The 16,675-nt window shown below is 30.6% G+C and overlaps 1 protein-coding gene across 2 annotated transcripts in view; it reads right to left on the reverse strand.

The window, feature by feature from the left end:
• The window catches only part of Agpat1 (1-Acylglycerol-3-phosphate O-acyltransferase 1), a 70,703-nt gene that overhangs the window by 20,734 nt on the left and 33,294 nt on the right, over positions 1-16,675 (reverse strand). For both annotated transcript variants that reach the window (XM_088263708.1, XM_088263709.1), the window contains exon 2: positions 3,580-4,623. In XM_088263708.1, the coding sequence (XP_088119834.1) occupies positions 3,580-3,776 (197 nt within the window). In that variant the 5' untranslated portion in view covers positions 3,777-4,623. The remainder of the gene's footprint in view (positions 1-3,579; positions 4,624-16,675) is intronic.

Genomic DNA, 16,675 nt, shown 5'->3' on the forward strand with positions numbered 1-16,675 from the left:
ATTTTTGGACTAAGTAGATTCTACTTAGTCGAAAAATGCAAAAAAAAACGTACTACAAAAAAATTACTGTGATTTAAGTTTGAACAGCCGATATGTGGAGGTCCTTACCAAAACGTTACATTTACATTATAAATGTTTTTTTTAAGAGGAAGATTTGTTTTTCATTAATGTTTTACATAGTAAATACCACTATTTCTTAAAATCTACTGTGACACGTGTTTCGATGCATTCCGCATGCATCGAAACACGTGTCAGAGTAGATTTAAAGAAATAGTGGTATTTACTAAGTAAAACATTAATTAAAAATGGATAGATTTTACCACAAAGTGACTGCCGAATCAATTAATGAAAGATTTGTGTTTTCATTATTTACACAAATATTTCAATTTCATGCTATTTCTGTGAGCCTAAGCGGCTCATTATTAGAAATAGGTATCAAATTGTGGTAGAGTGGGTTCGAACCAAGAAACTCAGACTTAAGAGCCCGCGACACTAACCACGGAATCACAACCCGACACTTTTCGGTAATCAGGAATTCTAGCTTGTAAAATTGTTACGTTTTGGTGCGATTTAATGATTTCATATTGGTTTAACACAGGATTGGTCACATTTTATCGCAACTTTAATTAAAATTAAAATTTCGATAGAATACAGGAAACAGAACAGATTTGCATTTAAAGGATTTTTTTTGCAATATTGAAAATGTAACTTTTCGGTGAAGACCTCCACATATGGTATAAGGAAATATTGAAATATGTATTTCAAAATGTGGTGTTAGAGGCGCATGTTTATTTTAATTTTATTTATATTTTATTCACGCCTAATACCTTTAAAAATATTAACAATAATAATAAATAATACACTAATAAAAGTCACGACTCCGTGGTGTAATGGTTGGCGTGTTTAGCTACCGTGCTGGAGGTCACAGGTTCGATTCCCAGGGGAGGGAGTTAATATAAATATTTAAAAAAAACTCTTATATTAATTTAATATTTCCCAGGACTGGTCCCTGGAGCGCAGGAGAAATCACCTTGCCTTGATATAACTAACGGTCAAGATAACACTGCATCAATACGATGCAGCGCCCTATGCACCATTAGTAAGAAGAAGAAGAAGAAGATGTATGAGGAGATGCATGAATGTGGGAGAAGTGAATAATGTATACATTAATTTTTAAATCAAACACATAATTTATTTGTTTACTAAGTTGTATTTTATTTTTAAAATACAACTTTGTAGACTCAAAAAATCAGTGTTTCACTTAACAATCAATACATAAATTAAAATGGAGTTCTACAAATTAAATGCCAAATTAATAAATGATGCCAATAATTTTTGCACAGACAGTTGGGCGTGGCGTCCTCTGCCTACTCCTGCGGGAGGTGGCTTAATGGTTGATTAGTTAAATCACAACAAAAACAGATATAAGGAAGGGATTATTCAATTTCACCAACGATTTTTATAGATAAGATAAGATTATGGTGCTATATCAGAAGTACATCAGAAGTCGATTTGTTTTACAGATTAATCTGTCGAAAATATAAAATTATAAGAGTATAATGTAACAAATTTACCGCCTGATTGCACTCGTGTGATAAAAAAAGCATTTAAAAATGAGATAACATAAACGCATCCTAAGCTAATACTATATATATATATATATATATATATATATATATATATATATATATATATATATATATATATATATATATATATATATATATATATATATATATATATATATATATATATATGTATATATATATATATATATATATACATATATATATATATATATATATATATATATATATATATATATATATATATATATATATATATATATATATATATATATATATATATATGTATATGAGAATATTAGCTTGTTCAAACTCTTCAATCTCCTTAAGTTATACGCCGATTTCTATTTGCTATATCGAGAATGTTATTGTGTGGCTTTAAATTAAAATTTATTTAATACTGAAATTCTTCATCGAATAAAATATAATATATTTAAATTTAACGGGTGTCGGGTTGTGGTCCCGTGGTTAGTGTCGCGGACTCTTGATTCAGAATTTTTCGGTACGAACCACAATTTGATACCTATTTCTAATGATGAGCCACTTAGGCTCACAGAAATAGTATAAAATGAAAGTATTTTTGTCAATGGTAAAAACACAAATATTTCTCTTTTTATTGAAGATTAATGAAAATTTTCACGAGTAAACGTTTATAAGTAATTTGGACAATGAAATTTTATAACTAATATGCGTGCCAGTTTGAGCCAATCGATATTTCAACGCGTAAAGTAGCCTACTCAATTATTTAATGCTTTAAGACCGCAGTTTGCCGAACGAAGAATTACGAAGTCCATTAAAATAGCTTACTGTGTCCATTTTGTTTCTCAAAATGTCTACAGCCATTGGAATCAAAATAATTTATTTTAAAAAATTCGCATCATTTCATGGTACATGGATGGTTCATGTTATATTTGAACATACATTACAAACGTATGTTTAAAATGAACGCATAAACATTAAATCCAACAGATGGCGTTGTAGTCGCGGTAAAAACTGTTTTTTTTTTTAACGAAATGTGTTTTTACTTTTCACAGGTGATTTTAAATTTTGAGCTTTTTTAAGATTTTATATAAATATATAACTAAAAATATGAATTTTTAAATAATAAAAATTACTGCCATGGCAGCGACATCTGTTAAACGTAATAACAATCAATGCCTAACATTACTCATAAGTAATGGTGCCATGACCGCCATGGCGTACAGCGTGCTTCTTGCTAAATACTGTATACCCACAAGCATTGTCAAATTTAACATTCATGTTAGCAATTTGTGCTATATATTTTCTTCATTTAAACAAATGATGATGTTTGATCTAAAGTGCTGCATCGTAAGGGTGTTATCTTTGTGTAAAGTACTGCGTTGTGTTGTCTTTCAGTGTCGTGGTTAGGACTTTGTGCCAGGTTGTGAGATAGGGTTGTTCTTTATTTATTTTCGATTTTTTTTATGTCCATCGTTTGTTAGGATTGTGATAGGCGTGTATCAAGAAAAATATATGTGTATGTGTGTATATACGTATATGAAAGCATCTATTGGTAAGATGTAAGCATCTATTGGTGAGATGTAAGCATCTCACCAATAGATGTCTTGTAAGCATCTCACCAATAGATGTCTCTAGTATAGTTCTAGTGATTCAAGAACAAGGTTTCTAAATTGGTTCATATATATAGAACTTCCAAGAATTTGAGTAGTGTGGTTGTCAATAATGGGTAGAATTGGTGAATGTTACACGTCTGTAAAGTGATCACTTAAACCAGCCTATGACGGTCGTCAGCCCCGTAAATGCCCAAACTTCCATATTCTTCTTCATCTTTGATGAGATGTTCAAAAATAATATGAAAATAACTCCTGTAATTGGAGATAATCCAGATTTTGTGAACAAGTATTTTGACACACTCAAAATGTTGTAAATTTCTTCATCTAAGCAGACTGAGCCACAGCAACGCGTGGCTCACGCGGGTAAAGCTAGCAAATAATAAGAATAGTATACTTACAGGCAATTTTTCACATTCTTCGGATTAAACGCAAACAGGGGTATGCAGACAACGGCGAGGCAGGACGACAGGAAGTAGAAAATGAAGAACTTGGAATGGAACTTGATGGTGTTGTCCTCCTTCGAGAGCAACTCTTTTATGATGTACGCGAACAGCAACACCGGCAGAGACCACAGCACCAAACCCCAAGAAATCATGGCGAAAATTGTATGGCGAAAAGTATTTTTTTAAATTAATACTCTTATTTATGTAGTAGAATACTAATATTAATACTTAGTTACATTTACATAGAAGATTTATTATTAAAATAATTTATGTTTGACTACTTATGTTTTTAATATTAACCACTGTGCGCCAACTGTCAAATTGTATTTATTTTAAAATATTTTTTGACCACTTTTGTTTGTTATATTAACCACTGTGCGCCAGCAGTCAAATCGTATTTATTTTTTAAATTATTTTATACCACTTTTGTTAGTAATATTGACCGCTGTGCGCTAACTGTTAATTTGTATTTATTTTAAAATAATATTTGACCACTTTTGTTTGTAATATTAACAGTTGTGCGCCTTCTGTCAATATGTATTTATTTTTAAATATTTTTTATCACTTTTGTTTGTAATATTAACCACTGTGTGCCAACTGTCAAATTGTATTTATTTTAAGATTATTAATTTAAAAATACTAAATTTGAGATCAAATGTTTAATAAATATTATAATAATACCAATTTGAGGTCACCACTTACTTGTATTAAATCTTAAAATACTGACTTTTAAATTCTAGTAATACCAATGTTTATTTTTTTAATTTATTAATAATATTTTTTGGTAATTAAGGAGCGATCACACTACGTTTTGAACGTCTGTCTATGGCACTTTTATTCCCTTTTATTCCATCTTATTGATGTGATGTTAGTCGAATATTAAGTTTGGTTAGTTTTTAAACACTTTTTTAAATTTATTTTTTATTTGGACTAGCACAGTTTGTTCGTTATTTTCTTGATCGCTTGAATGCCGAAGAGGCTCGAACGAATTCAGAGGACCTGTAAAGAAGAAGAAAACAGTGTTATTTTATTTCAATAATCGATTCGGTAGTCACCTTGTGGTAAAATTTGACTCATAGTCTCTAATCTCATAGATATTAAGAAATAGTGGTATTTACTAAATACAGGATAACGAAACACCAATCCACATTCTCTATAATTGTGACGCACTCGCTCGCAAACGAAGTCACATCCTTGGAGGACCTCTACTGGACTCCGAGAAGGTGAAGCTCCTACCACCAAGACAGGTTGTGAGTCACATGACTCACGTAGGTCTTGGTAGTGAGCTGTGATACGGATGGAGGTCACAATAGACCTATTATGGTCGCAGTGACATAAGGGATGCAAGATCCCTCGACCTCATAAAAAAGGAGGACATAAATTAATTTATTATTTCGAGAAATAAAAATACTTTGTGTTTTGATCCACTGTATTTTTATTTCTCGAAATAATATATCAATAAGATCCACAAAGTTAATGCTTTCAATATTCAAAACATAAATTAATTGATTATTTTTGTAAATGTATCCAACATAAGTTAATGGATTATTTTATTTCATTAGTTTATTCCTCTTCTACATTGATAAACTTAAGGGTATACTTAAAGTGACCATACGACCCGTTTTGAACGGGACCGTTCCGTTTTTTGTTCATCAGAAAAATATAAAATAACGTATTTTTCATTTTATATTATTTATTCCTCTCTTATTTTCTGCATCAACATTCCTTTTCTTTTATTATTACATAAAAACAATGAAAAATACGTGTTTCTTGAATATACATACTATAACATAAAAATTGGTAGATGTCCTTTTGAAGACAAAAATAAATGGTCAGTTTAGGCATACTCTACAATATAAAATCGTCTGCGGAGAAGAACACGTATCGTCTGCGCATTTTTTTTATAATTAAGAATACGAATTTAGTGAATAATTATTTTTTTAATAAATAATTTCTTTCCAAAACCATTTATTTATTTTCGAAGAAAAACTTTATTTTTTCAATACAAAACTATGCTTTAAAAAAGAAAATCAATTACATTAAATGTTACCTGGGTTTAAGAAAATTAATTTGCAACCTATTATCCTGCCTTAAAGCCCAATATATGTACGATAAATCGGAACTTAATTTTTATTTAAACCCAGGTAACATTTGAATAATTGAATTTAGTAAAAAATATACTTTTTTGTTCGGGAATTGTACAGCTTTACATTTAAAAAGTATATAATAACAATAGTTCATTAACAATAATATAAACATTACATTGCGTTAACAAAAATAGTTACATTGATAAAAATAAAGCCAATTAAACAATTCCACATTTATGTTATAACTATTAAACATTAAGAGAAAAAAATAAATTTAAAAAAAGTGGGAGTGTGTGTGTGGTGTGAGGAAGGGAGTAAAAGGGTAATAGGGTAAAGGGGAATGGTAAATACAGTCGTATTGCTAACGCTCAGAGGAATGTGCGGCAATACCATATATGGCAGATGTTTTAATGGTAATGTAAGGAAGAAAGTAAGGCTGAAGCTGTAGGAGGCAGCAAGTCAAGGTTAATAATTTCATCCGCTGGATGTAATCCACTCTGCTGTGGCTCGGATGGTCTCATTTGTTGAGTTTAGGATGTGGTACCAGAGACTTCACGATCTATAGGAAATGTGTAATACATACGTATGTGCGTCATTATATATATAAATATATATAAATATATATATATATATATATATATATATATATATATATATATATATATATATATATATATATATATATATATATATATATATATATATATATATATATATATATATATTTTATATTTATATATATATATATATATATATATATATATATATATATATATATATATATATTTATATATATATAAATATATATATATATATATATATATATATATATATATATATATATATATATATATATATATATATATATATATATATATATATATATATATATGTATATATATATAAATATATATATATATATATATATATATATATATATATATATGTATATATATATATATATATATATATATGTATATATATATATATATATATATATATATATATATATATATATATATATATATATATATATTATGTATATTTTTTACAGGTGTGTACCAAAAGGAAGAAAACATTTGCAAAATCAATTCCAAAATTTTATTTATATTTTACAGATATCGACAGCAGCGGCTTAAATATTTACGACAGTATAATTTTATATAATATATATTTAAAAAAATATTATTACTTTGCAGTAAAAATAAAATCACTTTTTTTAAACATTTTATCAATTTACGTAAGTTTTAACCTTGAAAAAGGCAACCCAACCGATTTTTATTTAAAATATTTACCATAATACAGTCGACACTGATCTTAACTAATAACAGAATGATAATAATCGTTGTTTAAAATTTTCAGACAATACGGTAGGGATTCTAATAAAAACTGAAAAAATATGTTTCGAAGGTAAAATGAATCAATAAGGAATAATCATATTGATATATCTGATAACATAATCGCTAATAAGTGATTATAGATACCAAACATATGAAGGTTCCTACTTAACGAAAAAATATTATATGCCAAGTCATTCAAACTGTCACGTCCATTTTATTTATATATATTTACACATATATATATATATATATATATATATATATATATATATATATATATATATATATATATATATATATATATATATATATATATATATATATATATATATATATATATATATATATGTATATATATGTATATATATGTATATGTATATATACACTATATATATATATATATATATATATATATATATATATATATATATATATATATATATATTATATATATATACATATATATATATACATATATCGCTCACTCCTTTCAAGAACGTCATACATAAATCAAAAAACTTGATTTTTCAGGAGAACGTTTTTTAAGTTTAAAATACAATACAATTTATTTAAAATAAAATCAAGCCACAAATCGAACTTTTTACTGTGCAACATATCTTTTTAGCTTAAACCTGAAGGTTTTTTCTCCATTTGAAAATAACTAGTTTAATTTAATAAAATAATTGAACAATACCTTATCTTCAAAATGAAAAAAACAACTCTTTCTGCTCTGTAGCGGGTAAATATTAAGTTAAAATATGCCTCTTTTGCTGGGATATAGTACATTTTCTGGACATTTTGAAAACATGCACAACTGAAAATTGACGATTTTTGATTTATGACGTTCTTGAAAGGAGTGAGCGATATATATGTATATTATTTTCTTAGAGCGGAGACCCACTAAGCTACATACATACTTTATGTGTCTCGTCTGTGGAGTTTTTTTAACGTATTTTAAAAATATATATTGATAACTACAGTTTATGTACGTAGTTGCTGAAATACGCACATGAACAGTAGTAACTGTCAATGAATTAAACTTTGCACTTAATATAAAAAATATTTAACTTTGCACTTAATATAAGAAATACTTAACTTTGCACTTAATATAAGAAATATTTAACTTTGCACTTAACATTTAATCCGTTTAAAAACTCAATCACGTCACTTCACAATTCGCTCACTCCTTTCAAGAACGTCATAAATCAAAAATCGTCAATTTTCAGTTGTGCATGTTTTCGAAATGTCCAGAAAATGTACTATATCCCAGCAAAAGCGGCATATTTTTAACTTAATATTTACCCGTTACAGGGCAGAAAGTGTTGTTTTTGCATTTTGAAGAAAAGGTATTGTTTAATTGTTTTTTCAAATATACTAAATATTTTACAAATGGAGAAAAAACCTTCAGCTTTTACCTAAAAAGATCTGTTGCACAGTAAAAAGATCAAAAAGGGGCTTCATATTTATTTTTAAAATATTGTATTATAATATTTAACATTTAAAACGCTCTCCTGAAAAATCAAGTATTTTGATTTATGACGTTCTTGAAAGGAGTGAGCGAATTAAGAAAATCAAAAGCGTATTATCAATTTAAACAACAATTTGTCATCGTGCTATCAGTTAATTGTGAAAAATAATATAAAGATGGTAATATTGAGATAAACGCCATAAAATGGTACGTGTTCGCTTAGCACCTGCGTAATTTCATTATGAATTGTCATCGGTATTTATTTAATGAAAGATAGAGATTCATTTTGAGTATCAAATTTTTGAATGGCTTAGATTAGTTATCGATTCAATTATATTTATTAAATAATTAACATATACATGACAAACAAATTTTTAGATACTGGTGGAAGACGATTCCAAACCATCGTTCCTGCAATAGCGAAGGCACGCTCGCCAAATTTAGTGCGCTGGTTGCGAGCTGGTAATCTTACCAGTGATCTCACTTTGCACACAATCTTCGCCTCTTACACGTTCATGCATCTTCTCATACACACACGCCGATTATCAAAGCTCCTGAACTGATTACTGAACATTGTAGATTATCCTATGAAAAATATTTTGAAAATAATAATAATAAATAATGTACTTCTTCTTCTTCTTCTTCCAACCCTTATCCGCACCCAATGGTGCATAGGGCACTGCACCGCATTGGCGCAGTGTTATCTTGATTGTTACTTACATGAAGGCAATGTGATCACTCCTGAGCTTCAGTGACCAGTCCAGGGTAATATTAAATGAATATTAGAGTGTGAAATCACCAATATTCATTTTCACCCCCCCTGGGAATCGAACCTGGGACCTCCAGGGCGGTAGCTTAACCCACCACGGAGGCGGAGAGACATAATCTACAGTGCGCAGTTAAAACATTAACTTCCGTATGTCATGGATACCCAGCTATAGTATTCTTTGAAATTTCTTTCTCCAAAATATGAGTATCACATACCGTCACGTACAAATTGTATGCTAATGTGTAGCGGTGTCCCGAGTCGAGACAATTTCTTCATGGAGACAAAGCAAATATTTGTGACTTCGATGTTTGGAGACCGTACAACAAATATTATTAATACATTTATATTATTTTAACGATAGACACTGATAATATTGGCCGAGTACGTTCACAAACTGAAAACGATTGTTAGTTGTTTATCTAAAACAAGTTTGAGAACCAGAAGGAACATTGCCTTGCTCTTGATGGCCCGAAGACTTAAGGGGATATTCGCAAACACAGAATTCATTCCTCCGGAGACCACCTGAGAGGTCGCATGTCTGTTCACGCCCGATTTTTTTAAAATAATATTTATTGGATTTTAGTTTTTGTTTTTTTTAGAATATAAGTATGTTGAAAAATATTTTTCATAATTTTTTTAACTCCTTAACTAACTAACTAACCATTGCGCCGCTTCCCCGCAGGGGTAGGCAGAGAGAACAGAACGCCACACCACTCTGTCCTTGCAAACATTCTTCGCCTCTTCCACGTTCATGCATCTCCTCATACATACCCGGCGATTGTTTCGACTCCCTACCTGACCACTTTCAAGTATTTGGCATATTTGATCGTACCAAGTTTTTCTCGGTCTTCCTCCGCTCCTTTTTCCAATTACATTCGCCTCATAAATTTGTTTTACCGTTCTTTCCTCACTCTTTCTTTCTACATGTCCAAACCATCTCAACACACCTTTCTTAATTTTATCGATAATGCTTGACTTCTCTCTCTCTCTCTCTCTCTCTCTATTAACTCCTTACCTTTCAATAACTCTTCTCTTATCAAAACCACATATTTATTTCAAAGAAAAACTTAATTTTTTAATACAGAAACGACGTTTTAAGAAAAAATCAATTACATCAAATATTATCAGGGTTTGAAGAAAATTAAGTTGCGGGCTATCGTATATTGGCCTTAATTTCAACAAGTTTTGATACAAAAAGACTAGGAATTCTAAGAATGAGTTATATGGGTTTGCGCAGTCTCAACTTGTGGTTGTCAATCATGAGTAGAACGGTGAATGTTACATCGCTCACTCCGAATGTTACATCGCTCACTCTATTAACTCCTTACCTTTCAATAACTCAAGAACGTCATAAATCAAAAATCGAAAATTTTCAGTTGTGCGTGTTTTCGGAATGCCCAGAAAATATACTATATCCCAGCAAACGCGGCATATTTTTAACTCAATATTTACCCGCTACAGGGCAAAAAGTGTTGTTTTTGCATTTTGAAGGAAAGGTATTGTTTAATTATTTTTTTAAATACACTAAATATTTTTCAAAAGGACAAAAAAACTCCAGGTTTTACCTAAATAGATCTGTAGCACGGTAAAAAGTTTAATAAGTGGCTTGATATTTATTTTTAATACATTGTATTATATTTTTAAACTTTAAAAACGATCTCCTGAAAAATCAAGTTTTTTGATTTATGACGTTCTTGAAAGGAGTGAGCGACATGTGAATGTTTATCACTTAAACCAGCCTATGAAAAATCGTAAGCCCAGACTCCAATATTCTTCTTCATCTATGCCGAGATGTCAATATCAGCTTCATATAATATTTCCCAATAGTCTCCATATCAGAATAACTAAACATAGGACTATCAAAGAAAACCCAATTTGATAATTTTTTATCTTTATTTTACAAGTTTATTGGACCAAATTTAAACTTTCACAATTTTATAACGATAATAACCTCTTGCCTATGAAAATATCTTAAAAATAGCACCGAACCTCGCACCATATTTTCTTGAAATATTAAAAAATGTAATTTTTTTTTTAAACCAGTCATTAATTTACCATTAGTCATTAATTAGTCATTAATAGCCAACTAGTCATTTATTTTCGTCCGCCTCCGTGGTGTAATGGTCAGCGTGTTTAGCTACCGTGCTGGACGTCCTGGGTTCGATTCCCAGGGGGGGGAGGTGAAAATAAATATTAGTGATTTAACACTGTAATATTTATTTAATATTACCCTGGACTGGTTCCTGAAGTGCAAGAGTGATCACCTTGCCTTCATGTAAGTAATGATCAAGATAACACTGCGTCAATTCGATGCAGTGCCCTATGCACCATTAGGTGCGTTTAAGGGTTATAAATAAAAATTAATAATGTCATTAATTTACGAAATAATATTGAACAGATTTTGAGTGTGCATAATTTTGTAACGATAATGATCTCATACCTAAAAATATATATCTAAAATATAGCACCCGAACCTTGCACCTTTTTTTTTAATATATTTGAATATATAAAAAAAAACTACTCATTAATTTACGAAATATTATTGAACAATTTTGAGTTTTCGGAATTTTATAACGATAATGACTTCATGCCTAAAAAAATATCTAAAATCCGAACCTTGCACCATATTTTCTTGAAATATTAAAATAAGTAAAAAATACTAGTCGTTTATTTACGAAATTAATATGGAATAATTTTGTGTTTTCATAATTTTATGACGATAGTGACTCATGCCTAAAAAAATATGTAAAATATAGCACCGAACCTTGCACCATATATTATTGAAATATTTAAAAAAATGTAAAAAAAAAATAAAAAAATTTAAACCAATATCGAGTTTTCATAATTTCAGTACGATAATGACCTCATACCTATAAAAAGATGTAAAATATAGCACCGAACCTTGCACCATTTTTTTTAAAAAGATTAAAATATACAAAAAAAATTCAGTCAATAATTTTAAGAAACAAGTTTATTAAATTTTATAGACGTAGGTACTTTTATTTTAATATTATTAGCATCATAGAAAAAAAATTGATGACGGTTTTTTGACATTATTGACCGCTCGTAAACACGCTTCTTAACAAAGTTTAAACCTTTATGCATTCGGAATTTGGACTGAAAGGCCCAAACAGAGTGTTGGTCCGCAATGGTGTGCTTTGGACCTGTCTCAGAACGATGAGGTCTTTGGTCTTTGTCAGGAATGGATGTTGGTTCATACCATTATTTATTGATTCGGCATGAACTTTGCGGAATGACATGTTGATTACCTTATTAAAAGTAAACCCCGGACAACCGCAGCGTAGTGGAGGGAGCCGTCAACCAGCAGTTCCTGATACTTCGTTACATAATTTAAATTCATTCACAAAAAATGCAAATCTAATATAACTTTATATGAAATCGTGCTCTCAATACAAAAAACCTTTATAAAAAATATTTTTAGTATCATACAATACTTAAATTCACCCAAATTAAATTAATTTCTCAATAAAATTATATCAAATCATGGTAATCAACTCCTGCCTTGTTTTATAATAATAATAATAATAATAATAATAAAATTGGATAACTTATATAGCGCCATTTTCGTAAAAAAAATACCTCAAGGGCGCTTCACTGTGAATGAATTGGGGAAAATATTATGGTGGAAATGATTTAGCAAACAAATGTGTTTTTAGTCTTTTTCTAAAGATCATCTCACTCTCACTATTTCTAACCATTGGTGGAAGAGCATTCCACGCCGTCGGTCCTGCAACAGCAAAGGCACGCTCGCCAAATTTAGTGCGTTGGTTGCGAGCTGGTAAGATAACTTTGCCCATTGCAGATGTTGTAGCCGATCGAAGCGTGAGACGTCTATCAACCAATTCATCTGGAATACACAGCTCCTTAAGATACTCTGGAGCCATATTGTGTATTGATTTATACATGTTATATTTATGTATAACATAACAATTTGTATAGCCTCCCACCAGTCTGATGATGTCGGTAACGACGAAACCCGGTCGCTGGTCAAATAAAAAAAAAGTGGAAGAGCTAAAACTATTGGTTTTAATCTAATAATATATTAAAAATGCAATTCCATCACGAAGTGTCAGTGGATAATATAAATCTATTAAAAGTAAACACTTGAATATATCACTTTAATGAGTTTTATTTATATATACGACTAGTTTCGAATACTTACATCTTTTCATCGTGTTTTCACCTTCTGGTACTAATTAAAACTGAATTTCAATTTGTGTTTTAATTTGTGTTCAATCGGAAGCGGAGGGCTGATCACCTTTCCTTCGTGTGTTAACGATCAAGATAACACTGTGTTTATATGATGCAGTGCCCTATGCACCATTGGGGTGCGGATAAGGGTAGGGATGAATGAATGTTTTCATTTGTACCAGAAGATGAAAACATCTGTAAGTTTTCGAAACTAGTCGTTTATACAAATAAAACTCATTAAAGTAATATATACAAGTGTTTAATTTGGATATGGTTAATAATATAAGTAAATAAGAAAAACCTTACAACATTTTTAGTGTGTCCTGCATTATAATAACATACATGAGAAACGCTGGAAAATATTTTTTTTTATTTTTTATTTTAGCTTATAATATGACCAACAAATGTATATATTACATTTTGAGTGTGTCAAATATTTGATCGCAAGATAACACTGTGTTTATATGATGCAGTGCCCTATGCACCATTGGGGTGCGGATAAGGGTAGGGATGCATGAATGTTTTAATTCGTAACAGAAGATGAAAACATCTGTAAGTTTCGAAACTAGTCGTATATATAAATAAAACTTATATATTCAAGTGTTTTAATTTTAATAAGATTGGTTAAAAACCATATAAGTAAATAAGAAAAACCTTACATCATTTTCAGTGTGTCCTGCATTATAATAACATACATGAGAAACGCTGGAAAACATTTTTTTTATTTTTTTTATTTTAGCTTTTAATATATACATATATAAAACCCTTATCCGCACCCCAATGGTGCATAGGGCACTGCTTTATATAAACGCAGTGTTATCTTGATCGTTTACACATGAAGGAAAGGTGATCAGCCCCCCGCTTCAGGACCAGTCCAGGGTAATATTGAATAAATATTACAGTGAAAAAATCACTCATATTTATTTGACCCCCCTGGGAATCGAACCCGGGACCTCCAGAACGGTAGCCGAGCGTGCTGACCATTACACTACGGAGGCGAACATTATAATATGACCAGTAAATTAATATATTACATTTTGAGTGTGTCAAATATTTGATCGCAAATCTGGATTATAAACAATTACGAGTTATTTTTTTCATTATTTTTTGACATCTCAACATACATGTTAAAATGTTAAAAGATAACGTGAAAAATAACTTCTGATTGGAGATAATCCAGATTTGTGAACAAGTATTTGGACATTTTATTTATTGTTTCGGCATTAACTTTGTGGTAAGACATGTTACAATGATTAAACAAAACATTTGTTTTATACCACTTGAGTTTTATTATAGACTACATGTTTCAGAAGTTAAACTTCCATCATTCAGGTCTGTATAATAACTAAAATATAAAATATAAAATTGTTTTATAAATAAGGAGAGGTGAAAGTTAGGGGGAGGGGGTTAGTCAAGGGGCGGAGTTTGAAAACAAAGGAAAAATGGAAAGCAAAGGTGAAGAATTTTGAAACAATATATTATTTATTCAAGTGGTAAAAAATAAGTGTTTTCTTTCATCATTGTAAGTATTTGGACACACTCAAAATGTTGTAAATAAATTAACGGGCCAAATTAATAAACTGGAATAAATTGAAAATTACATGTTCAAGCGGTTCTCGTGTATGTGATTATAATCCAGGATTCGGACCTCGCATACAAATAGAAAGAGTCTCTGCTTAATAAAAGTTTTCCTCATCCCACCATAGATTACTATTGTAAACTCGCGCATACTGTGTTACGAGTTTGATTAATATATATCTAGAAGTTTCAAAAATTTGAGTAGTGTGGTTGTCTATCATGGGTAGAATTGGTGAATGCTACACGCGTGTAAAGTGATCACTTAACCAAGCCTATGACGGTCGTAAGCCCTGTGTAAATACACAGACTTCCATGTTCTTCTTCATCTATGTTGAGATATCAACAAAATTAAATATCTTTCTACTCGAGAGGTTAATGTATGTATGTATGTACTTTTTTGTAACAGTACCAATATTTGCGTAGTATTATACTAAGTGTTGGATAACATACAGGGTGGCGCAAAATTAATCATCATTTTGTTATTAAATAACTTTTTTTCTTCTACTTCTAACCCTTATCCGCACCCAATTGTACATAGGGCACTGCATCGTATTGACGCAGTGTTATCTCGATTGTTACTTACATGAAGGCAAGGTGATCACTCCTGCGCTCCAGGGACCAGTCCAGGGTAATATTAAATAAATATAAGAGTGTGAAATCACTAATATTTATTTTCATCCCCCTGGGTATCGAACCCGGGACCTCCAGCACGGTAGTTTAACACGCTAACCATTACACCACGAAGGCGGACAATTTACTAAATAAAAAATAAAAAATTGAGTGATGAAAATTTTTATTTGGGCAATTTTTTCTAAGTGAAAAAGATGATATCCGTAAAGTGGCTGCCGCCAGTGTTGATACACATTTGTGCCCGTTTTATAAATCTGTTAGAATACTGCAGCTGTCTAGTTCTTCAAACCCTTATCCGCACCCCAATGGTGCCTAGGGCACTGCATCATATAAACGCAGTGTTATCTTGTTCGTGAATACACGAAGGAAAGCTTATCAGCTCTCCGCTCCAGGTACCAGTCCAGGGTAATATTGAATATTAGAGTGAAAAAATCACTTATATATATTTTTTTTAAAGAGAAATATTTGTGTTATTTACACAAATATTTCAATTTCATACTATTCCTGTGACCCTAAGTGACACATTATTAGAAATAGGTATCAAATTGTGGTAGAGTGGATTCGAACCGAGAAACTCTGACTTAAGAATCCGCGACACTAACCACGGGACCACAACCCGACACAATTAGACCCCCCCTGGGAATTAAACCCGAGACTTCTAGAACGGAAGCCGACCGTGGTGATCATTACACTACGGAGGCGGACGAACGTCAAATGTGATTGACGTACGACGCCATTTGCAAAAATTATAATATCTTCCGATAGGGTGATTAAGTTTGCGCCACCCTGTAGCTACAAGATATTTATTACACGATATAGGCATGTTTGCGCTTCGACTTATGGAGACCACAACCTGCCTTCTTATCTATTACTAATGTGATATTCTTTTTACTACAAATTTACGACCAGCTGCGCGGAGTTTCGTGAGTGCGCTTCTGAATCAACGATAATCCAACAGTCTTAAGGG

This window comes from Brachycentrus maculatus, unplaced genomic scaffold (genome assembly GCF_059751285.1).
Source record: "Brachycentrus maculatus isolate JH-2025_06_01 unplaced genomic scaffold, ASM5975128v1 h1tg000202l, whole genome shotgun sequence".
Lineage (NCBI taxonomy): Eukaryota > Metazoa > Arthropoda > Insecta > Trichoptera > Brachycentridae > Brachycentrus > Brachycentrus maculatus.